This window comes from Brachypodium distachyon, chromosome 3 (assembly GCF_000005505.3).
Source record: "Brachypodium distachyon strain Bd21 chromosome 3, Brachypodium_distachyon_v3.0, whole genome shotgun sequence".
Taxonomy (NCBI): domain Eukaryota; kingdom Viridiplantae; phylum Streptophyta; class Magnoliopsida; order Poales; family Poaceae; genus Brachypodium; species Brachypodium distachyon.
This window is the reverse complement of record NC_016133.3, coordinates 49,768,356-49,791,873: the sequence shown is the minus strand read 5'-3', so window position 1 is coordinate 49,791,873 and position 23,518 is coordinate 49,768,356. Positions and strand designations below refer to the sequence as shown.

Sequence of the window (23,518 nt, the reverse complement as noted above, 5' to 3'; positions counted from 1 at the left end):
AAAGCATGAGCTTTTTTTTAAAAAAAAACAGAACTTTTGAACTGGATCGGAAAAGGGAGAGAGAACATAGGCTGATCTCTCGCCGTCCGATTTTCTATTGGATAAATCAGAACCGCTCGTGCACGCTGGGGTTGGTCGCGCTTCGCTCCCTGACAGATTGGGGTCGAATGGCCGCGGAGGTAGTAGAGTAAAACCCTAATCCCAAAACCCCGGCCCGCACCCTCTCTGCCGCGCCCGCCTCATCGCTCGCGCCCCCTCCTCCCCTTCGCCCTGCCTAGCTTCGTCGGTGAGAGCGTCAAGTGACGGCGGATCTCCGCTCCGCTCCGCACGCCGGCATCGCTTCCGCCTCTCCCAGACCTCCTCCGCCAGTGGTTCGCCGGCGGACCCCCCTCGTGCCATCGCCCTCCGCCTATCCCAGCACGGTAGCTTCTGTTTTATGCTGAGATGGATTCCTATGTCTCGGTGAAAGAGGAAGTGGAAGGTGGACGAGGCAAGGTTGTGGAGGAGAGCAAGGACGAAGCTGCTGTTCACGCTGAGATGAATTCCGAGGTCTCGGTGAATGAGGAGGTAGAAGGTGGAGGAAGCAAGGGGAAGGTAGAGAGTAACAACGAGGCTGCTGTTGGTGCTGAGATGAATTCTGATGTCTTGGTGAAAGCGGAAGTGGAAGGTGGAGAAAGCAAGGGGAAGGAGGAGATCAACGACGAAGAGACGGAGAGTGGCACGGACGAGGAGGAAGATGGGGAATCAAGTGAGGCTTCTTCAAGCAGTGAGGAGGAATCAAGTGAAGCCTCGTCGAGCAGTGATGAGGAGCAGATGGGCAAGCAACATGGTGGTGTTGGTGGCATGGATGCCCTCATTAAAGAGGGTGAATTGATGGTTGGGATCGATGATGGCGACGACGATGATGAGGAAGCATCTGATACTCCTATCAAGTTGAAACATGCAGTAGAGGTATTGCGTTGTATCTTGTGCATTCTCGCTCATTTAGCAGAATGTGAATCATTTTTAGAGAGCTACCGTTTTTTTCTCAGTTGGCTGCAATGAATCTCTGTTAGATGATGAATAATAATTTAATAGTAGTACATACCTGAAGTTCGTGCTCAGTTATCCATTCGCTAGCGACAAACTATTCTGTGTTGCAACAACTTCTATACTCGACCACGAAAAACCAGAGATAGAATTTCTGGAAGAGTATATGAAGGTACAACCTAATATGTTTGATTTTTCAAAAATGTGGTGTTAGTATGCCAATTCTAATTTCTAAAGTAGATGTATCATATACCTTGCAGGTCCTTCCTCTGGTGCCAAAGGTTGAAGTCCATCTCGAACCACATCATAAGACACTACCAGTGGGAACAATTTCAGCTGTAAGTCTTACATTGAACACTGACTTTTCGTCTAAACTTTTGTCCTCATTTATCGCGAACAAAAATCTTTTCAGCACTTAGTTTTTATCTGACATCTGGTGGAGATTCAGTCAGTTATATGTCCAGTTAGGGGTAGGTAGTAAACGGTGTACATTATTTCTACTAGGAAGTCTAATTAAAGTCAGTAATATTATTTCTACTTATATCCACTAAGATGTACGGAGTATTAGACTGTAATATTAGCATGTTCTGGAATATCTTAATGCCTGAATGATAACGGTTATGTATTCTATTTATTCCAGCTACTATTTTAGTAGCATTTTTATGGAGAATTTTTAGTGGCATACTTCTCTAGTGTAGTGTTTGAGATCTTTATGAATATTCAGTCCTTCTCATTTAGTCCTAGACTGATGACATACACAATAAATTCTTTTTTTATAGATAAAACATAGTGTATTTCCTGTAAGACCATACTCTGATTGTTTACACCTGTTTGCTGTCCATCCAGATCATGGGGGAGAGAGTGATTGTTGAAGGGTCAGTGGAACACAATCCCCTGAATGAGGGTTCTATACTCTGGATAACGGAAAGCAGGTCACCGCTTGGTATTGTTGAGGAATTGTTTGGACCGGTAAAAAACCCGTACTATCTCGTGCGATATAACTCTGCTGAAGAAGTGCCTGCTGGGATCAGTGCAGGAACTGCCATCTCTTCCGTTATGGAGTTTGCAGATCATATATTAAATGTGAAGGAACTATGCACCAAAAGCTATGATGAATCAGGTGATAATGTTGAGGACCAAACAGATGATCCTGAATTCTCTGATGACGAGAAAGAGGCTGAGTACAAAAGGTCGTTACAGCTGGCAAAAAGGCAGACTAAGAAGCAACTCGAGTCTAAGAAACCTTCTGGTGATAAGAAAAGGAAGCAGCGAAGGGATGCTGGATTCCGCAAGGACATGCCACCTAGGATCCGTGATTTACCCACACCAAGTCATCAACCACATCGTCCTTTTCACCATTCAGATATGGCTCCTGCTGCTGACAATGCAGCATGTTCATTGGGTCCTCAAAACTTTCCTATGAGTCCACCAACAATGAGGCCATCAGTCTCAGTGAATCCTGCCATACCATCATCCGTTCAATTTCCAGGTCAGAATGGTGGCTGCTTCACCAATCTATCACAGCAGTTCTTACCGCAACAGCCAAATGTGGTTTGGCCTGGCGGGCTTCCACCTTCTCTGTACCAGAACATGGGGGTCAATGGAGCTGCTCTTGCAGCTAATGTTATGCAGAACATACTCAGAGCAACCAACCAATACCAGCAATATTGCAATAATCAGAATTTTGGTGGCTTACTGAACAGAATGCCTATATCCCCACAACAGTTTATGCCACAGAGCGGAATGGCTGTTAATCGAATGCCTTTTGGTGGAGGTGGACCACCAGTAAATCCTCCGTTTGTTTCATCATCTGGATTGCAAACAGCGCATGGGAACTTGGACAATCTCCCACACTTGGCCGGTAGTAACCAGGGACCATCTCCTGGGTTCCCCAACCCGCAAGGACATCGGCTCCTCCCATCATCCCATGGGAATGGAGGTCAGCCTCCTACACAACTCAATTCTGGGCAGTTTAATCATGGGGACTCGTCACAAAGTTCACAACAATGGGGACGCCGACATTGATAGTGGCTAGCATCGCAATTGTGCAGTTTTCTTCTTTGCAAGATGAAGTATACTTCAGACTTCAAAGGTACAAATATTGTTTACTCACATCCTACTTCCTAATGATTGATCTATGCGACTATATCAGTTCATAAAGTTACCCATTACATCTGAGTAATTTTTTCTCTTCTATGTTTACTTCAGGTTCAGGATAAATGATGAGTTAGATGTCTGTTGGTTTTACATTTACGGTTCCTACCCAAAAGCGTTGTGAACCGTGGTGTACTTTTCTTGTGCTGCAATACGACATCGAATTAAAATGAGCTTGTTATACAGATGATTTTTCTCACTTTTCAGTTTAGTTCGGTAAAGACGTATGATAGCTCTCATATGTGTGTAAAATTCGGGGGGGAATACTTGTTTTTCCATATTGATCGTTCCTCTCCAGCGTCCATATTTTATCATCTTATTTTTTCCAGCTTTATTAAGGCTTGCAGATAGTGATGTTCTAATGAATAAATTAGTAGTAAGCTGGTGGTGGTAATTTGCCCACAACCTCTCATTTTGGAGAGAAATCTGGAGAAGCTTGGGTTTTTAGGAGGTTGCTAAAGCTTTATTGTTTCATGCTTTCATTTCACGCTCCGGTGGATCGACACAACTAAATCAGCATGTAACGACCACCAAGGAACAGCATGCTATACTTGCATGGCAATATGTGTAAACGCAATTATCTTTTTGATTGTCAAGACTTCAATTCGGTTCGTACCAAGAAGAGCATATCTACCACGCCGGCTTACAAAATGAACTAAAGGAGAGTTACCTGTGCCGTGTCTGCTCTCACGCCTCTGGGATACGGCACGTCTCCTGTTTCGAGACACGGCAGCACGTCAGGACGTGGCACCGCCGTGCCAGGGGCCCAGGGCACACGACAACACGAGCCGAAGGCGTGGCACGCCAAGCTCTTAAACTAAAGGCGCGCCTCCGTTCACGTGTCACCGGGCTGGAGATCGACACGGCAGTTAGGACAAGACCGCCGCGTAAGATGATGATAGATCGCGACAGGATCCAGAGTCACAACTCACAAGCAAATCGATCGGCAGGCAGGCTCACGCAAGATAGCAACACGAACGGACTGATGTCACGAAATAGGAACGCCCCACGTCCTCTCAAAAAAAAAAAAAAGAAGGAACGCCCTACAACCTTCGATGATATGTACGGAGTAGATCGCGAGAGAATTCAGGGTCACGAGCAAATCGATCGGCAGGCCCACACGCGGGTACCAAATCGCATCGACCCGTCGTTCTATCCCACCACCAATGTACCATCCTTTCCTAGCGCCGAATCGGACAAAGATTGCAGAAAAGAGAAAGGGCCATTGACCCTCTATTGGCTCTAGATTCCACTGTAGATGTTCTTTACCGTGGCATCTTTAGTCACCGACGCCGGGCATGAAACATACCTTGCACGCGTAGGAAGTAAGCCCGTGCTGACGAAAATTCTCCCGAGAGTTGGAAATCAGACTCAGCTTTGTTGGGCCCTTTACAGTAAAGGCGTATTTGGAGAACGAAAGGCGATCGTGATCTTGGAGCACTTCAAACTGATGGTCCGGATTCGGAGGAAGGAGAAATTAAGAACGGTCAGGTCAGATGCTTGGACGAGGAGCAAGCAGCCAAGCACGCATCATCCGAAAGCAATTATACTTCTGATCAACATGGACTAGGTAGCTAGGAACTCACTTTTGCACGCTTTGCGGTTGCCACAGCTACCACTGCACTCTCGGTAGTAGCTTGCACGGAGGCACTGCTCTGCTTTGCTAATTAACTGGTTTCTTCAATTCAAGAGTATCGTTCTTTGCTTATGAATTTATGATATGTGACGTTCGTACAGTGGTGTCCTACGTGATGTGTCCACAGTCTCTCGAACCCACTTCCAACGTGTAAAGGATGCTCTGCGGCCACACTGACAAGTGTCAAACCCGGACCTGAACATCTGGTACGGAGTACTGTGTGACACAACACTAGGAGACGACCCTGGCTGGCCCTCCTGAGAGCCCCCTGAAACAGATGAGGTAACACTCTCCCCGCGTCCGGAAACAAGTAATAAGAGTGAGTACGGAAGGGATGGCGGAATTGTGCATTGTCTGCGGCCTTAAAAAAACAGCACAACAAACCAAGCATGTCTTATCGAACATAGAAAAATGGAAAATGATTTAACAATATGAATAAAAACGAACTAAGCTTGTACGGTTGTACTGTTCGACTGTCGTACTTACCTCTTGTACTACGAGCACGAAGCAACATCACCACAGCAATAACTGAACTGTAGAATGTAGATCACCGGGCCCATGTGTACACGGAAAGAAGGGGCCACATAACCGGCCGGCCCCTTGCGTGACTCTTCTTCGCCTCATCGGCTCATCGCCTCCACTACCGGGGCACCTGCCGCTCCCCGCCGACACCTCGGGCCCATGTGGCAGCGAGACCGAACTCCACGGCGCCGCATGACACGTGGAGCTCGCCTGCCGCTCCGGTTCCTGCGATAAATAACAGTTGCCCCCACTTCAACTTCCTCCCTTCCCATCCCCACTGCCCCCTCTCCCCGCGCTAGTAGAACTCATCAGATATTTATGAGACTTCGTTGATCTCTCGCGGTCGGGGACTCGGAGTGGGCGAGCGCTGAACCCTAGCGCCGGGCGTTTGGGTTCGTGCTGCCGTGGCGGCTCTGCGGCGTGGTGGGTGAGAATTTCGGTCTTGTTTGTTTCGATGCTTCTGTGGGGACTGCGCTTGGTCCGTGGGCTACTGTTCATTTCCCCCAATTCCTTCGGTTAACTTTATCCGCTTTGGGGAGGGTTAATCTGTCCTTTTTATCTGAGTCGGGTTGATCGGTGAGGTTTTTCGATGCCGTTTTGATTGGCTCCTTGACTCTAGGTTCAGGTGGAATTAGATTGGAGTGCGATCGTGCTGTTATTTCATCTTCGATTTTGTTACTTAGCCGGGGGGGTCAGGGGACCTGGGGTTTTGTTATTCGAGTAGTTAGTTACAGGACTGATGCTTGATCCGTAGCGTCTGATATCTCTGCTAGGATCCCGCGAAATTTGTGCCACTTCTAATTGGTTTTGATGTCCCCATGATATACTTCTGTTTCGACCGATCGATTTTATTCAGGACTGGAATTTTGGTCACCTGGTATTTGGTGGATGATGCATCATGAATGATTTAACATTTTTTTATAAATAAACTGGAATGGTAAAATGTTAAAACCGTGAGATATCTTCATGTTGCAGAATGGAGCGGAAGCTGACTAAGTTTGTCTCGGGTTCCTAATTAACTACACGCATACGCCGCAAATGACTGACGAGATACAGCTGCCAGTCATTCAGAACCAAAATTGTGCATGCGCATAGATCCATTCGACTCCTATAAGTGGAGTGGTATTTCCAAGTCACCCTGAATCCCTTATCATGGGCGGCGTCTGTTCAAGGAAGAGAAGCCAGTTGGTGGATGAGGATGACTCTTTCCAGTCACCGACAAGGTTCTCAAAGACCAGCAGCTTGAAATGGCTGCTGCTTACACTGCCCCGCAGCAGCTCTGATGTCTCCCGCAAGGGACTGGGCAAGGGCCCTGGCCGGTGCCCGTCACTCATGGAGCTTTGTGTGGCCAAAGTCTGCAAGGTAGTTTTGTGGCTATGTTTGTTTCCCTTTACTAAGAAATTTGCATTTTTTGTTTGATGTTATCGAATGCATGCAGGATATCAGCAAGTATTCTAGTTTTGCTGTGCTGCCGAGTGATCTCAGCCAACAGGTTTTCAACCAACTTGTGGATTCAAACTGTCTCAAAGAGGCGTCGCTTGAAACTTTTCGGGATTGTGCACTGCATGTAAGCTTCTGTTGTCTGTACTTTACTTGCAAGTGTGATGCTCAATTTATTCCTGTAAGACACAAAACAACAAATGGTGGGATTTCATGGGGACCATAAGCCGGTAGTCTTTACCAAGAAAGTGGATCTGGTATTCTGGTTCCATCAAACAACTAAAGATTTTATGTAAGACTAAGGTTATTAATTGCTCTTCCCTCCTTTGGAATGTAGTGATTAGTTAAGCACGTATAACTGATGACCAGCTTATATTTTGGCCATTTGATACTGAACCATATATTCACAAATGACAAGCCAAGCTCTGAAGCCTTATTGACTATGTAAAATGAATTGTCACAATATATGACCAGAGTTCTCTTTTCGTGGGATAACTGACACTTCACATGTATTTCACTGTCAGGACATTTGTCTGGGGGAGTTTCCTGGAGTTAAGGATGCCTGGATGGAAGTAGTGGCTTCACAAAGGCAGTCATTATTATCCGTTGACATTTCTTGCTCTGAAGTTACTGATAGTGGCTTAAACCTTCTTAGAGATTGCTCAAACATGCAAAGCTTGGTATGCAATTACTGTGATCAAATCTCAGAACACGGCCTTGGAGTCTTGTCAGGTCAGTAACACATTAATAAATCTGCTATGAAAAAATAAAATAAATGCAATGGGTTGTTAGATAAAGTTAAACTCCATTATCTGGATAAGACATACATATGGACTTATCAGGCTTATGCAATCCGAAGCTTCCACTTTCCAATGTGTAATATTCTAACTTTATATCATTTAACTTACTATAATATTTGCTATGTTGGAGTTGCAGGTTTCTCTAACCTGACATCTCTAAGTTTCAAGAGAAGTGATGGTGTTACTGCTGAAGGAATGAGAGTGTTTGCAAATTTAGTTAATTTGGTAAATCTTGACCTTGAGCGATGCCTGAAGATTCATGGCGGCCTTGTTCATTTGAAAGGTATGCCGCCCCCCTTTCCCATCCTCTGAACATCACATTTATTTACTTACTCTTGTAGAGATCTAAGATTCCAAATGTGATCCTCTGGATTCCTTTTGTTTTGGGATGCTGTGATGGGTTTTTGGTACCGCTACTGTTTTTGTCCCTTTTTCACTTTGACTACCATTCGAGTGGTGGATACTGGTATTTGATCTGCAATTGTCATTTTCAGGTCTGAGAAAACTGGAGTCGATTAATATGAGATATTGTAACAACATTACGGATTCAGATATCAAGTATTTATCAGGTAACAGTCATCTATTTGTTTCATTTGATATTCTCTGCTTTGGCATGGCATATGACTCACTCTCCGAATAGGAAGGAAGGAGTGTTAATTTGGAAAGACAAAACTTAAGGAATTTATAACATATACTGTCCCTGCAAATTTGACAAGCACCTTTCTATTTGCAGATCTCACAAATTTGAAGGAACTGCAATTATCGTCTTGTAGAATTACAGACCTGGGTGTTTCTTATCTTAGAGGTAAATATGACTAAGCTGCCTCGTGTCCTTGTTCCTGGTTAGAATTTTGGTGCTTTAGTTTTGAGTGATTGAATGTTCCAAGGATCAGTCACTTTTTGGTGTTTTATGGGTCTGACAATGATCTTCATTTAACTGCTTGACTTGGATATTATCCAAATCTTTTCATGGTTTCTATTTATCATTTGTGTTCTGTAGGCTTGTCCAAGTTAATTCGGTTGAACTTGGAGAGCTGCCCAGTGACTGCTGCTTGTTTGGTGGATATCTCAGGTCCTCCAACTTTCCTTGTACTGGCTTCTACCTTGATAGTCAATCTTTTGATTATTTTATTTATTATCTTTATACACATAAAATTTCTCCCCACAAAATATTAAGTAATAGATATGATGATAAGAGTGTGTCTATTATCATGATATTTTTTAGAAAATGTGTATTGTCATGAAGTAATATGGACTGTTGAGCTTTTTATCTAAAAAAAAAATCTGGTTCTGCTGCTTGAGGGGTGATTTGATTAATTTGTAGCTGTAGAGTTGGCAAATATAATTATGTTCCACCCTAACCGTGTCTCATTTGTTCTGTTCATTGTGTATAAGAGTTAAGTGACTTTATTTACTATTAGCTCCTTCTAGTGAGGCCTTAACAACATTTGGATAATTGGGACTGCCCGAAAGAGTGCTATTTGGGTTGTTCCGGTTTTCTGAGCTGTTTGTCTAAAAAAGAGAGAAAGTTTTGTCTTTCCAAAAAAAAATGAAATTCTGATGTTTGAGTGAAATGCACAAATCATGATGTCTCTATTCCTCTTAAAATAAGGTTGGGTCAGTATCCTTGACGGGCTCAACAAGCCCTACCATGGAAAACGACTGTTGTACTGGTTTCCAAAAAACAGCCAGTTTCAAGTGGTTTCCACTCTGAGCATTACATGCTTGTCTTGAGATCACTGATTTACATGAGTGATGCTATTATATTTTGTCTTTAAACCAGAATTGCATCGAATTATGAAAGACGATTATGTTTTCATCTCAAAGATACTAAAAGTAAAAGTTACAATCTCATGTCCTCACAAATCATTTGCTCCTGTAGGATTGGCTTCATTGATGTTGTTGAATTTAAATCGTTGTGGTATATATGATGAAGGCTGCGAAAGCTTTAAAGGTATATCCTTTGTTGCTTGCTAACTATTATGGAGCAATGCTGTTTCACAATATCCAAGCATGTATGTTGAGCAAAAATAAGTGAGCAATGCATGTTGGCCATTGAACCAAACATAGAACTATCGCTTGAATTAAGCTGGAAAAACGCTTGTAAGTCTTTTTTTTGTTCAAGATGTGTGTGTCCCTGAAACCTTGTGCTGGTAGTTTCAGTAAATGATTGTGTAAACTCCGTTAGAAATGCTTCTTGTTTCCAATCACCATGCATGCACACACCCAGGTGAGTTTGCACACTTCTAAGTTCTGGAAAACTCCCAAGAACATCATACACGGACTTTATTAGATGTACCATGAATTTGTAATTTTTTGTGAAAAAATACGCCCATTGGCATGCTACAGAACAGACACTTGTGTTCGCCCCTGCTTTGTTAGGTCTTACTTTAGTTATTAAGCCAAGAAAGTTTTTCTAATTACATTTCACTTAGTACTTACGTAGTGTCATTATAACTGCATAGCATTTTGGGCAACATTTTGTCAGGCTTGTTTTATTCATTAAAATACTGGTGCTTTGCAGATCTTAAAAAGTTGAAGGTCTTAAATTTGGGGTTTAACTATATTACAGATGCTTGTTTGGTGCATTTGAAAGGTATGAGTATGTTGTTTAAAATATATCTATGCTTTTACATCTTGGGTTTTCACTCATATGGGATACACCTGCACGTTTATCTAAGCAATACATCTAGCTTGATTTTGCACACCGCTGTCACCTCATTAAATACCCATTCATTCCTATTTCTTGTAAGGGCCCAAGTAGATGTGTTTGGAAGGAGAAAAAGGTTTGGTGTCATTTGTCGTGATCTTAGAATGAAGAAGATGCAGCAAGCACTTGATAGTAATGATCTGAAAATGGTGAAATTGACAAATTGGTGGTGGCTGGATAGTTGAAATGTTAGGAGATATTTTCCCTTGAAAGAGGCATTATAATGTTTCTTGTGTGTAACTAAATTAAATGCACATCACAGGCTAAAAAAGAAGATAAAATAAGACACGTGGTTCCCTTGTACATCGGTTACCTTGATTGCTGCTCTAGACTGATGATACCCCTTTTCTGCTTTGGTGCCTGAAGAGATGCATCAAAACTAGACTGCCATTTTAGAGTTGCAGGACTTTTATGCGGTAAAGCTAACTGGTGCTCATTTATTCGTACTAGAATTAATCAATTTGGAGTTCTTGAACCTGGATTCATGCAAGGTTGGAGATGCCGGTCTACTACATCTGAAGGGTGGGTTAGTTTCTCATCAGTCTTGAGTGTAGCGTTTATTGAGTACCATTCTGTTAATTATTATGATTCTTAGTTTTCACAAGGTGTTTGGTTTCAAAATTAGGTTGTATCTAGTTAGTATCATAATTTGTTTATTCATTGTGATTGGCGCAAACTAGCATCAGTGATACGCTGTCGACTGCATCTTGTTACAAGCACTTCATTTAACTATACTGTTATCTTAGGTTGTACTAGCAGCTGTTTCAGAGTAGTGCTTGATTGTAACAATGGGTACATTTTGCTACTTTATGCTTATGACAATCTGTCCATGTGTTTCATGTAGGCCTTGTGTTATTGAAAAGCTTGGAGCTTTCTGACACTGAAGTTGGAAGCAACGGGCTCCGGCATCTTTCTGGTTTGTCTTGACTCTTGATGTTGATCTATTCAGTTCTCAATTTTCATTAGTTAAGTTGATGCCATTTGTCTTATAAACCACTGGATAAAAGTTGCATACAAGAAATGATGAATAGAACAAGCATGTCATTCACTTACACTAGCGTACTGATGGATTGCATCTTATGATGCAGAAGCTGGGAGCTGGGAGAGTTCTCTTCCATTATGCCAAAATGAAAATACTGATGGATAATACGAGTAACTATAATATGCTGAAAGTGTGGCAAAACATAATATATGTGAAATTTGTTTTGTGTGCATTTTGTAATTGTTTTCTAGTGCACATTTTCTTAATTTCCTCGCGGTATTACATCAAGTAGCAGGTCAGTGGTTACTGGATAACATGATGTTTAGAATACTGGATGTTTTTCTTAGTTGAAACTCAAAATGCACACCTTCACCATTATATTTTTGTTATGTTTATAACAGACACCTTATCAAGACGTTCTGCTACAGACATACAGTAGATGGTTTTGTATTGTTTCCTCACTTCAGGCAATTCTAATACTTAGTTGTCACCACTTGCCAGAACTTATCGAATAAGAAGTCCCTTGAGTTGTTTTGTTGCCTACTTGCCTGTTGTTCGCTTATTGCACGGCCACTGGAAACATCTTGATTACAAAGCTATTCCATTTTTGCAGGTCTTCGGACTTTGCAAAGGATCGATCTCTCATTTACATTGGTCACAGACACTGGTATGAAGAAGATCTCTGCATTGAGTTCGCTGAAGTCGGTTAATCTTGACAGTCGCCTGATAACTGATGTTGGCTTAGCAGCACTTACTGGTATGGGTCCCATATTCACATCCTACATTGATGCATAATCCTTTTCTGAACTGATTAAAGTAAAATAGTACTTCCTCCGTCCCAAAATAAGTGTCGCAATTTTTTTCCCCAATGAGCGAATCTACACAATGAAACGTGTCTAGATACATACGTATCTTTAGACAAAATTGCGACACTTATCGGGACGGAGGGAGTAATATCCAATTGTGGTGCTAGTATCTACTCCCTCAGTAGACAAAGCTGTGACAATTAATTTGGATCGGAGGGAGTATTAATTTTTGTGGGTAAAGTGTTGGGCAGTTTTGTTTCAATATCGGCATGCTTGTTGTGGTTTTCTCTCAGTCTCATATGGATCTTATGCAGCATTTGGGGAGGTTTTATTATGTGTTGTATTTCGTGTTTGATATTTATTTAAAGTATTGGTGAGAATGCAGAATGGTTTGTTACCTCAGATAAAATTTGTGATATGAAGAACTGATAATTTGTAAAGGTTATATGTAAATTTTCCATAGTTATGCACACGTGCCGGTGGTTGGTGTGAATCCTGGTTCCGTTGTTACTTAGTACTCCGTATACCATACGTTGAAGTTTGGATTCCTGGTGGTAATACAGGTCTTACTGGGTTGACTCATCTTGACCTTTTTGGAGCTCGGATAACTGACAACGGGGCAAGCTGCTTCAGATGTACGTGGTGCACCTCAATCATTTTCTATTGATAGTTGTGGTAACTGCTAAGCTACGATTGTTGACCCTTTATTCAGGGAGGTCACTATTTTCAGCTAGTCCTGAATATTCTGAAAGCAATTATTTTCCCCGCATAGAAATGGTAGCTAGTTCTGAATCCAATAGTGTCAGTTTCAATTAATAAGCCTGCCATTTCTCGTATCACCATTTGTCCGTCTGCTGCACCTGGCTAGTTGAGGCTATCGCAGATACATAGAGCCTGTTTTTCTGCTGGACTTTACTTTTAAGCATCACATCTTCCAATTGTAATCCCATTTAGAAGATGTATCATCTGAAATTATTTGTATCTTAGTGTTTTCTGTACTTACTCGTGCAACACATTCTCTCCCCGAAAATAAATGGCTCGTAAGTTGACATCGTTTGTGCTATTTCAGATTTTAAGAATCTTGAATCTCTTGAAGCATGTGGTGGGTCAATTACTGATGTTGGAGTGAAGAATATCAAGGAACTCAAAGCTCTGACGCTCCTCAATCTTTCCCAGAATGCTAACCTGACAGACAAAACTTTGGAGCTGATATCTGGTAAATTCTTCCCTGTCAAAAATTGAAAATGATATCTGCCTTTTTGTGCTAATATCTCATGGACCTGGTTTGCAGGCTTGACTGCTTTAGTCTCCCTGAATGTCTCCAACTCACGGGTATCCAACGCTGGTCTCCGCCACCTGAACGCACTGCAGAACCTGCGCTCGCTCACACTGGATTCTTGCAGGGTAACAGCAAACGAGATAAGGAAGCTCCAGGCGACGGCGCTTCCGAATCTGATAAGCTTTCGGCCTGAGTAGTTTGACAGTTGGAACCCAAGAGTCCCAAGACCTGTAAATGTTAATCCAGCTTGCAAGGATATTGAGTGAAAAACACACAAGTAGATTATCTGTTTTAAGGCCTTCGTTTTGGTGTACTGAAAGAACACTGATGCTATCTCCCCTTCAAGGCACGACGGGAAGGAACGAACTTGTAAATATCAGGCTTCCTCGCCATGTAGAGGGTTATCATTTATGGTAATTGCATGTTATCTCTTGTGGCCTTGTGGGTCATCGCTTACGGCACAAATCTATTCAGGATTTTTCTTCGCTTTAGACAGTGGATTGCATGGGGATGGGTATGTTGATAGTAGACTGCATGGAGATTCCAGAGAATGTGTGCGAGTACAAAATGGTAGTATAAATTGGTCATGAGATTAGTTCGGGTTCTGTTTGGGTGAGTGGGTCGAAGAGATGAGCCGGCAAGCTAAGTTAACGGATGATTAACGTCTATAAGCGCGTAACTTCACTACTACGAGTACGCTGCTGGACGTTTAAAAATTTGAACTCGTGCCGTTCCTGGAAACGGTCACCTCCTCCTAGCTTGTTGCGCTGCTACGTGGGTCGGTTGCGCACCGAGCGCTGGATTCAAATTGCAGGAGGATGTTGCCAAGTTTACAGAGTCAAACCCAGCAGTAGCGTTTTGCGGCGTTGATCGAGCTCAACTGATCGACACACAGCGCATCATATAGCTTAGTCAAACGGCTGAAGGCACGCGGCACCGGGCCGGGAGAAGAGGGCGTTCAGGAGCTAGAGGCCACGGAGCTCTTGGTGCGTACGAATCGGCCATGGAGAAGAAAGGCGGACGTCGTCGCGGCGCTGGCAATGCCATCGCGGTGCCGCCGCTCCTGGCCTTTGTCGTCGTCGCCCCGGCCGTCGTGTTCATGCTGCAGTCCGCTGTCTCTGGAGGTGGCAGCGCTACTGGAAGCCATACCCAGGACAGGCGGCGCCGCCTCCGGGAGCAGTCGCCCCTGCCGCAGCACGTCCCGGGCGAGACCCAGAAAGCGTCGCTGCAGCTGCCGGTGAAGGTGAATACTCAACTGACACGCGTGCATGCATGCATCGTCTTCTGACACTCTGTGTGATGTATACATGCATATATAGGTGGTTGGGGGCGCGATCGAGCGGGGCCTGGCACGGTCTCGGGCGGCCATCCGCCGGGCGGCTCGCGCGGCGCCGAATGGCGTCGAGAGCGTCCGCCGGATCCGGAGCTTCAAGGACGCCAGCGACGCTTTCGTGCCGCGAGGCGCCATCTACCGCAACGCGCGTGCCTCCCACAGGTACAACGCATACAGAATTACTGACTGCGCACTTCCAATCACGATTCACGAGCATTTGATCGGATCGGGCTGGCTGATCCGGATCTCTCTCTCTCTCTGTTTTTTTGAACCAAAATAATGCCATTGATGTCGTCGTTCTTAAGCGCCGCTTGATGGATGGATGGATAATTCCTGCAGGAGCTACGTGGAGATGGAGAAGAGGCTGAAGATATGGACGTACTCAGAAGGGGAGCCGCCACTAGCGCACCTAGCACCGGGCACGGACATCTACTCCATCGAGGGCCAGTTCCTGGCCGAGATGGAGGAGCCCCTCAACCGCTTCGCCGCGCGCCACCCGGACGAGGCCAACGTCTTCCTGCTCCCCATCAGCGTCTGCAACCTCGTCCACTACGTCTACCGCCTCAACACCACGGCACACCTCGCCCCGCTCCGCAAGCTCCTCGCCGACTACGTGGCCGTCATCTCCGACAAACACCCGTACTGGAACCGGTCCGGGGGCGCCGACCACGTCCTCGTCTCCTGCCACGACTGGGCGCCGCTGGTCTCCGAGGGGAGCCCCGAGCTGCGCGACAACGCCATCCGGGTCCTCTGCAACGCCAACGTCTCGGAAGGCTTCGTGCCGCGCAAGGACGCCACGCTGCCCGAGGTGAACCTGGCCGACGGCGTGCTCCGGCTGCCGACGCAAGGCCTGCCGCGGCAGAACCGGACGACGCTCGCCTTCTTCGCGGGCGGGATGCTCGGGGAGATACGCAGGGCGCTGCTGGAGCAGTGGGCCGGCAGGGAAGACCCGGAGATGGACGTCCACGAGTACCTCCCGCCCCACGGCGGCGGGCCGGGCTACGACGACTACCACGCGCTCATGGGCCGGGCCAGGTTCTGCCTCTGCCCGAGCGGCTTCGAGGTGGCGAGCCCCAGGGTGGTGGAGTCCGTCTTCGCCGGGTGCGTGCCGGTGATCATCTCCGAGGGCTACCCGCTGCCGTTCGGCGACGTGCTGGACTGGAGCAAGATGTCGGTGGCCGTGCCCGCGGCGAGGATACCGGAGCTCAAGGCCATCCTGAGGGGCGTGTCGGAGAGGAGGTACCGGGTGCTGCGGGCCAGGGTGCTCCAGGCGCAGCGACACTTCGTGCTCCACCGACCGGCCAGGCGCTTCGACATGATCCACATGGTGCTGCACTCCATCTGGCTCAGGAGGCTCAATGTCAGGCTTCCCTACTGATGATCATTCAGGGGTCAGGATGCTTGTGTAGTGTGTGTTTTGATTCTGTCGGAAAATCTTGATTAACAGGGAAGGATTTTATTCAGGCTGTTATTGTATGACATCGAATTGAATTGTATGGAATCAAACATGCGGGCAGACTCCTAAAAATCAAAGATCGAGAAATTGACCCAAAGAAGATAACAGAGAAGGATTTTGGTCAGGCTGTTATTGCATAGTACTACTCCCTCCGTCCCAAAATAACTGTCGTGGATTTGTACAAAATCTTATACAAATTCACGACACTTATTTTGGGACGGAGGGAGTATATCATATCACTCTATAATTGAGAAATATAATTCAGGTGGCAGGCTCCGATAAATCAATTCTACCCTGATGATCAACAGGAGAGATTTGTAAGATGCACCACAGGTTCGTGTTAGATTGACCATACAGATGTAAGGGAAAACGTGGCAGACAGTAAGCAAGCTTCAAAGTCACAGGTTCGTTACATCAGTGGAGAGATGTCTGTCAACTGAGCCCTTGGGCTAGAACGAACGATGTTATTTACAGCTGCTACATACTTGGGCAACTTTGATCAGCAGGCCAATATTTACAACAAGATCGTCTCTGCAGACCTCTAGTGGTTGTTGTGTTCGTTCTCCAGCTCCTGCGCATGATCGAAAACATCACCATCAGATACTGTACTGATATAGGACGATAGGAGCCATTATGCAAGTGCAAATTGTGCAATAGCAGATCTCATAAGGTGAGTTGGGCGTACATACATCAAATAGGGAGAGTGACCCAGGGGCGACAGAATGCTAATCTTGTGAGTACTGAAAGTATCTACTGGAGCAGCATTTGTTGAAAAGAACACTTCGTACAGTTCAGCCAGCAGGAGAATACCCCCATTAAACCTGGAGTAGTTGGCTGGCGAATATTGCTTTCTCGTCTTTGTAGTGCCCTCAAGAACTCCTCCGAGCTTAGGTTCCCATCACAGTTTGCATCAAACACATGGAAAATGACATCCACCACCGTATCAGTCAAGTCCACCCCACAAACCTAAAAAGCATGATTAGGAACACAATGAGAAATCAAAACTAATAACAAGCTGGGTAACTACACATATCATCTATTAGCTACCAGTCCAGCTAGCACATAATGCTACATAATGAAACAAGCCGGTGATTCTCTTAAGAAAGCTTAAAAGAAAAGGTTCCACTGTCATTAGGTAGTTCAGCCAATATCTGGTATCTAAAGGACGGAAGTACAATTGAGGAAGACCATACCTGGGTTGCCGCACGTTTTAGATCCTGTTTCGTCAACAAACCGTTCACTTTGCCATAACTGAAGATAGCCATGGCAAATGGTTCCAATCTTCGCCGCAGATCAGCAAAAGCCTTGAACTCCTGAAATATTGAAATAGGGAATAATAATGATGATTTATAAACATGGTGAACACAAGAAGTATAACCCGGATATCCGTATAGCAAACTCCCAAACCTCAAAGGTAATGCGCAAATCCTTGACATCAGGAGATTCATCGAAATCATCAACTTTGTCAAGTAGCTTGTTTATGTGATTCATATCAGCAGAAGCAACCATAGATAATGCGAAGTCCTTCGCAGATATTGTCTTAGATGATTTTATATCGTAGTGGCTGAACTCCAAGCGAACAATCTGTGGATGATGATTAAATAAAAGAAATATTATATGTATAGTCACAACAGATCAGACCAGAGATAATAAAAGGGGGGGACAAGTTCTGTATATCCTTAACTTGGTTTATAAATTTGAACTGTGTGTGGGCAGGTGGGTAAGTGGGAACTATTGAAAGGTAGAATAGAATCACAATGCTTCATTACTTACACTATCCAGTACAAAATGAAATTGATGGATAGCACAGTTGTTGAAATTTCACCTTAACACAGTTTTATGCTTCCAACACAACACGTCAAACAACATAAAACTAGGAAGTTCAGCACAGTCAGTGTTTGACTGTCTGTACTAACGATAAACATAAGGCATACTTATGTTTATCCATGTTCTTTCTAGAGATAACAATGTAGCCAAGGAGCTGTTCTTGCGCCACGTAAACTGTTCGTAGCATGATGGATGATGAATATTTCAAGGGAACCAAACATGAAAACAAAACGCACCTCATCGTGCAATTGCTTCAAAAAATCAGAGAACTTCTCATAGTGTAGATGTCCGTTTCCATCCTTGCCAAAGAAGTACTCAACCAGTCCACCATCTTCCACTGGCTGACCAACCTTAAGTCCAATACGTAACCCATCCCTGTGGGCAGCTCCTTGCCTATTATAGGACCGCATCAATGCCATTACTTTCTTAAACTCTTCTTTATCTATTTCCCTGAGAATGATAAATAGCAGATGAGAATATAGAAATAACAGAGAAAAACCTTGCCGAATTTTGTTCATACCCTTCTTTATCATCAAATAACAAGTGGGATGATTGAACATGCTCAGAAAGCAGGTCTTTTCTGCACGACAATTTTAACTGCACACGAATGGTGACACGTAAACAAAAATAAAGCACAAACACTACTAAATGATCCTTGTGTAAAAGGGGGAAAGCATACATTTAATAGTTTCAGAAAATAATGAGTTTAGAAGTAGAAATGAAAACAAATGCAGAAATCAAAGAACTACCACTAGGAATGCCAAATCTTCCTTCTCCCTATCAGAATATGTTCCCAGTGAACTCTCAAGCTTGCAATATTAACAGCTATAAAGCTGAGATACTTGCTCTCTATAGGCTTGGATTGCCTTAAGTATCTGATAGGGTCAAATGTCATTGCAATGTTTGCAAGACCCTTTGACTCAAGGTGTGGTCTTGTTGGCAAGAAAAAAAGAACTTAAACTAGAACCACGGTATATTAGCCTGATAAATTTAATGAGCTGGATTTCTTACTAAAAAAGCAAAATGGAAACCAGGTCTGTCCCACACGTGTTATGTACAGTCAGTACTTGTATGCAGTACTTTTTCAGTTGCCATGTGTTTGTGTTTAATTCCCAATAGAAAGGAAGCTGTTTGCTCATAGGAAATTCTATACAACAAAACTGATCAAGTCCGGTCAACAGAAAATAAAAGATATAATATTAATATTATTTACTTCACATGTCTTTAGCTATCAAAGACTTTACAGGTCAACATAATTCTTGATCTGACATCAAACCCAAATAACGATAAAACTTATGAAATGTATTTCAAGGTAAAGTTTCTATCAAATGATGTTTCTGGTAATGAATTTTTTTTGTCAAGATGGTTATTAATTAAATAATATTTAGGAGACACAGGTATATCGATCTCATGAGCATTGTGACATGATTAAATCAGGTGCAGTAGCTGGAGGATAGCTTACCCACTGTGGTCAAGGTCAAACATCTTGAAAGCTATATTGAAGCTCGACTCAGGAATGCTAAGCAATGTCACAAAAAAGATATACCTGTAGAAGGCAACATAAGCAGTTCAGGAAATGCATTGAGTTGAGTTTCTTCCACTAATAGTTCAAGATAGTACAAAACCACACTTGCTCATACCATAGTGACACCCTATAGGTGACACCTATATATCTACATACATCATCTCTAAGCATACATGCTGATTAGTTGAGACGATTCAAGAAAAAGACCTATATAATATCGGATTTGCTAGGGAACAGTCGCCTGAGGAATCAAATTTCTCAGTCAACGGCGGAAACTAATATATGATAGGTATGTTAATAACTGAATGAAACATCGATATGTACATGGCCTGGTGGTTCATGGATGGTCGCTCTGTTCTGGAGGTCACAGGTTTGAATGCCTTCCCGTCCAATTTTTTGTTTCCTTTTCCTATTTTTGGTTTATAATTTATGACTCGTCTCTTTTTTGTCTTCAATTTTTTATTTCTCTTAATATTTTGTTTTAAATTTTATATATGTACACTAACGTAAATTAGCAGTATAAGATCATTTGTATATTTGTCTTATTTTTTTGTGCTCCGATTTTTTTGGATGAGTTGCATATTCCGAAAACCATAACGGCAGAAATATTATATGTGCGAGTGTAATTATATAGGGCTGCACATTTTGAAAGCCTAAATTCGCACATTCATGCTTCTCCGTCTCATGGGATTGCAACTAAAGTTTTTACAATTGCACCGCAATTTCTTTAAAAGGGGGAAGGAAAAAGGCAAGAAAAACAATAACTATCAAAATTTAAAAATTGCACCCCAAAATTTAGGTGCAATTTTAAAAATTGGAAGTGGAATTTATGTGTAATTTTTAAAAATTGCAAGTGAAATTTTATACGCAAATTTAAAATTGCACGTGAAAATGTATATGCAAATTTTTAGCACGGATTGTTTTTCGTACGTATTCAATCGTGCATGCACATGATGGCTGTGGTCTGTACTCAATCTTGTGCATGCATGTTCCGTCCCGAGCCGGTATTCAATCTCGTGCATGCATGTTCCGTCCAGAACAAGCTGATGGACAGGGTATCTATCGACTGAGATTATCTTAATCTCAGTCACCTGCTCCCTAGTCAATCCCATATAATATATGTATGGAAAAAAAAAATGGCAAAATATCTGGTGAAAACCACCCTTAGGGTGCAAACTGTGCAAAATCCATAGAAAGTTGGAAACCATGTTTAGAAGTTTCAAAAAATTCCTACAAAATAGCATAGGTTGGAGGTGTGATGTTCTACAAACGTGCAAAATTTCAAGTCAAAACTCAATTACATTTAGAAGGATTAAAAAGAGAAATAAAAATGAATAGTGCCAAACAGTGAAGAACCACTATTCATGCTGAATCTGTTTTTTCCCCACCCGCTAAAAGCAATTGAGTTGGACTTCAAATTTTACACATATATAAAACATCACTTTCCTAACATATGCAATTTTTTGAACTTTTTACGATGGTTTTCAGTTTTCACGGAGTTTTCACCTGATACGCCCCCATTTAAAATATTACTACATCATACAGTGCATGATAATAATTAGACAAACTGCAACAACCCTTTCTATCTGATACAGGAAATTAGATGCCACAGAAAATGGCAACCATGCTAGGTATTTCATCTGAAGCCACAAACCACTTACTCAGCAAAGGAGATGAGCCCATCACCATTGGTGTCGAATAGCATGAAAAATTCAGATGGGGCACATTGTAGCTCGCCGGGGTTGCGCTCCCCTCTGAGTCTCCCCTCCCTGACAACATTAGAGTCGGATGGAGGGAAAACGGGGACAACCGCCCTCATCAAGTCGGCAGGTAACATGTACACTTCGCCCTCCGGGTTCCGAACAGACGCAAAGTACTCAAATATCTAGCAGGAAGAACACCACGAGTCCGCAATTAGAATGATAACAATTTATCAAATCACACGTAATGCCGCGAGCCATTGTTACCTTCTCAGGAGGGCTGCGCGTCCGAATCCGCTTCTCGTAGTTGAAGAACACCCTTCTGCGGTATGAGTCTGCATAACAAAGACACGAAAAGGACCGTGAGCAATTGCTCCGTTTCCAGGAATCCATCATATTTTCGTCAAAAAAAGAAGAAGGAACCCATCATATGAGCAGAAGGATTCAAAACAATAAATAGCTAGAAATGTTCGCCCGGCATAAATGATCGAATAGCGCGATTAGTCGATTAAAAATGTTCGCCCGGCCCACTCACAAAATTCCAAACCGAAACTTCCAACGCAAAATTCCAACCAGAAACTAGACGAGAAGGCACGTAGAAATAGTTATCGAGCCTTCGCAAAATAAAATCGAACATGCATGAATACAGCACCCCGAATCGAAAGATCAAAAGCAAAGGCATGCACCTCCGAACAGGAACTTGCCCTTCTCCTCGCGCTCCTCCGCGTCCCCAAAGCCCGCCTCCGCCACGGCGAAATCGCCCTGGCCGGAGTCCGCGAGCGGCCGCGACGCCGGGGGCAGCAGCCAGATCCCCAGCCCCGACCCGGCAGCCACCGCGGCCACCAACGCCGCGCTGGCGTCGCGGCGGGGGGGCGCGGCCGCTGAGAAGGCGCGGATGGACCCGAGCCGTCCGACAGCGGATCGGAGGAGCGACGCGCGTGCTAGCGCGGCCATCGGGAGAGCAACGTACGGTTCTCGGAAGGGAAGGGAAGGGTGGAGAGGAAGCGGCGATGCGAGGGCGCACGGAGAGTGGGACGCGGTGGCCGAAATGTGAGGCAAGGAATGGGCGATTACCGTGGGGCAAAGCTGCCATTTATGGTCGGTGGTGAGATGAGACCATGACCTGCCCGGCTTTGTAGTGGCATCGTCTCGAGCCATACGATAAAGTTCGTGAAAAGAAGAAAATAATGCGCGCGTGGTGATTCCCTGCGCAGTATTCCGTCTATTTTTCCGTTTTGGTCGTTCGGCTATCACGTGGCGTGCTCAGCCATGGCATCGATGTTCATCCCTCCGTTTCTAAATACATAATCGTCAATGTTTTAGTGTGCACTAAAACAGCAGAAAAGGCACATGTTACGAGCATGCGACATTCGGAAATTCAACCGGATCGGTAACATAGTGATAATCGAACGAATGTGTGAACTGTGTGTGTTTAATATCAGCCTGTGTTGTTCTAGGTGTGGTCATATGTGTAGTGTGCGTGGTTAACAATATCAGCCGGTGTTGTTTTAGGTGTGGTGATGGTATTTATAGTTGTTTAATACGATGTTCTAACCATTCCTCTGTTGTGATATAAAATACCTATATGTACCCTTAGATCATCAATTCGATCAATATGATGTAAATTGCTTATGTCAAAAGTTATAGCATTAGAGAATGAAATATTTGAAGTTTCTCATGATTTTTTTTATGATATAGCTCATGTTAGTGGTTAAATCGTCAACCTACGAATACGCATAGGCATTTATACCATTATGTCGAAATAGTGGTAGTAGACAACTTTGTTCAGTTTAGTAAATGAATTGAGACAATACATAATTTAAATATTACTCAGTACAAACTTAATGTATCGTGATTTTACGAACTTAATGTATCGTGAATTTTTCTTCTAGGCTCGAGCCAATCTGTGCAACTTTTTAAGGGCAACGTAACAAACATAGTCCAAGTCTTTATTTCAAAGGTGTGCAAAATTCATTTCGTAAAAAAAAGCTACACAGTGGTTTAGAAAACTGGAAATATCAAGCAGCATGGGCTAGAATAAATTACGACGACATATCCGGTGAAAATCTACATTCAGTACAAACTTGTGAACTACTTAAATAAGCCTTTGTGCATAACCATTGGATAAAACACACACAGCTCTCATCAAAGATGGAAATCTCACTAGCCACTTAAATAAGCTTTTGTGCATAACCTCTACCATTGAGTTTCACTGTGTGGTGGGGTTTCCACCTTTGGTCTAAACCGTATGTTTTTCATCCAACGATCTACGATCTACGAGGTAGTTTAAGTTTGCAATGAATTGGGATTTTCATTGGG

General features: G+C 43.7%; 4 protein-coding genes across 6 annotated transcripts; 3 read left to right on the top strand and 1 right to left on the bottom strand.

Annotated features, from left to right (window-relative positions):
- The first annotated feature begins 187 nt into the window (after positions 1–187).
- LOC100836047 (H/ACA ribonucleoprotein complex non-core subunit NAF1) lies at positions 188–3,485 on the top strand. The gene is made up of 4 exons (XM_003572664.3): positions 188–951; positions 1,290–1,367; positions 1,876–3,121; positions 3,238–3,485. Exons 1-3 carry the CDS (start codon positions 445–447, stop codon positions 3,052–3,054), a joined length of 1,764 nt encoding a protein of 587 aa, XP_003572712.1. The 5' UTR covers positions 188–444; the 3' UTR covers positions 3,055–3,121; positions 3,238–3,485.
- Positions 3,486–5,587: 2,102 nt separating this feature from the next.
- Positions 5,588–13,791, top strand: LOC100824516 (F-box/LRR-repeat protein 14). 3 transcript variants are annotated; one of them, XM_014901440.2, is made up of 16 exons: positions 5,590–5,764; positions 6,317–6,703; positions 6,780–6,908; positions 7,306–7,513; positions 7,718–7,864; positions 8,076–8,150; positions 8,315–8,386; positions 8,582–8,653; positions 9,464–9,535; positions 10,106–10,177; positions 10,742–10,813; positions 11,136–11,207; positions 11,887–12,030; positions 12,643–12,714; positions 13,149–13,295; positions 13,371–13,791. In XM_014901440.2, the coding sequence occupies exons 2-16, from the start codon at positions 6,494–6,496 to the stop codon at positions 13,553–13,555; spliced, it is 1,749 nt and encodes a 582-aa protein (XP_014756926.1). In that variant the 5' UTR covers positions 5,590–5,764; positions 6,317–6,493; the 3' UTR covers positions 13,556–13,791. The 3 variants fall into 3 exon arrangements, with proteins under 3 accessions (XP_014756927.1, XP_014756926.1, XP_003575347.1); XM_003575299.4 differs by having other exon boundaries at positions 5,590–5,768; XM_014901441.2 differs by lacking the exons at positions 13,149–13,295; positions 13,371–13,791 and adding an exon at positions 12,802–12,828 and having other exon boundaries at positions 5,588–5,768; positions 12,643–12,734.
- A 942-nt stretch (positions 13,792–14,733) lies between these two features.
- LOC100835739 (probable glycosyltransferase At5g20260) lies at positions 14,734–16,653 on the top strand. The gene is made up of 2 exons (XM_024462122.1): positions 14,734–14,853; positions 15,031–16,653. Exon 2 carries the CDS (start codon positions 15,044–15,046, stop codon positions 16,067–16,069), a length of 1,026 nt encoding a protein of 341 aa, XP_024317890.1. The 5' UTR covers positions 14,734–14,853; positions 15,031–15,043; the 3' UTR covers positions 16,070–16,653.
- LOC100835432 (calcium uptake protein, mitochondrial) lies at positions 16,462–22,304 on the bottom strand. Its single transcript, XM_003572662.4, has 9 exons — positions 21,886–22,304; positions 21,467–21,534; positions 21,161–21,384; positions 19,437–19,520; positions 18,211–18,424; positions 17,555–17,731; positions 17,341–17,460; positions 16,837–17,113; positions 16,462–16,718 (listed from the first exon to the last, which is right to left on the bottom strand). The coding sequence occupies exons 1-8, from the start codon at positions 22,151–22,153 to the stop codon at positions 16,898–16,900; spliced, it is 1,371 nt and encodes a 456-aa protein (XP_003572710.2). The 5' UTR covers positions 22,154–22,304; the 3' UTR covers positions 16,462–16,718; positions 16,837–16,897.
- Positions 22,305–23,518: the final 1,214 nt, after the last annotated feature.

What these genes read in the sequence shown, in the direction of transcription:
- LOC100836047 (XM_003572664.3), top strand. Translation starts at nt 445, where the DNA reads ATGGATTCCTATGTCTCGGTGAAAGAGGAAGTGGAAGGTGGACGAGGC. An exon ending in AGTTGAAACATGCAGTAGAG is followed by an intron (nt 952 to 1,289) that starts GTATTGCGTTGT and finishes TATACCTTGCAG; the next exon opens with GTCCTTCCTCTGGTGCCAAA. An exon ending in CAGTGGGAACAATTTCAGCT is followed by an intron (nt 1,368 to 1,875) that starts GTAAGTCTTACA and finishes CTGTCCATCCAG; the next exon opens with ATCATGGGGGAGAGAGTGAT.
- LOC100824516 (XM_014901440.2), top strand. Translation starts at nt 6,494, where the DNA reads ATGGGCGGCGTCTGTTCAAGGAAGAGAAGCCAGTTGGTGGATGAGGAT. An exon ending in GTGTGGCCAAAGTCTGCAAG is followed by an intron (nt 6,704 to 6,779) that starts GTAGTTTTGTGG and finishes GAATGCATGCAG; the next exon opens with GATATCAGCAAGTATTCTAG. An exon ending in TTCGGGATTGTGCACTGCAT is followed by an intron (nt 6,909 to 7,305) that starts GTAAGCTTCTGT and finishes TTTCACTGTCAG; the next exon opens with GACATTTGTCTGGGGGAGTT.
- LOC100835739 (XM_024462122.1), top strand. Translation starts at nt 15,044, where the DNA reads ATGGAGAAGAGGCTGAAGATATGGACGTACTCAGAAGGGGAGCCGCCA.
- LOC100835432 (XM_003572662.4), bottom strand. Translation starts at nt 22,153, where the DNA reads ATGGCCGCGCTAGCACGCGCGTCGCTCCTCCGATCCGCTGTCGGACGG. An exon ending in GGGCTCATCTCCTTTGCTGA is followed by an intron (nt 19,521 to 21,160) that starts GTAAGTGGTTTG and finishes TGCCTTCTACAG; the next exon opens with GTATATCTTTTTTGTGACAT. An exon ending in ATTTGCGCATTACCTTTGAG is followed by an intron (nt 17,461 to 17,554) that starts GTTTGGGAGTTT and finishes TCAATATTTCAG; the next exon opens with GAGTTCAAGGCTTTTGCTGA.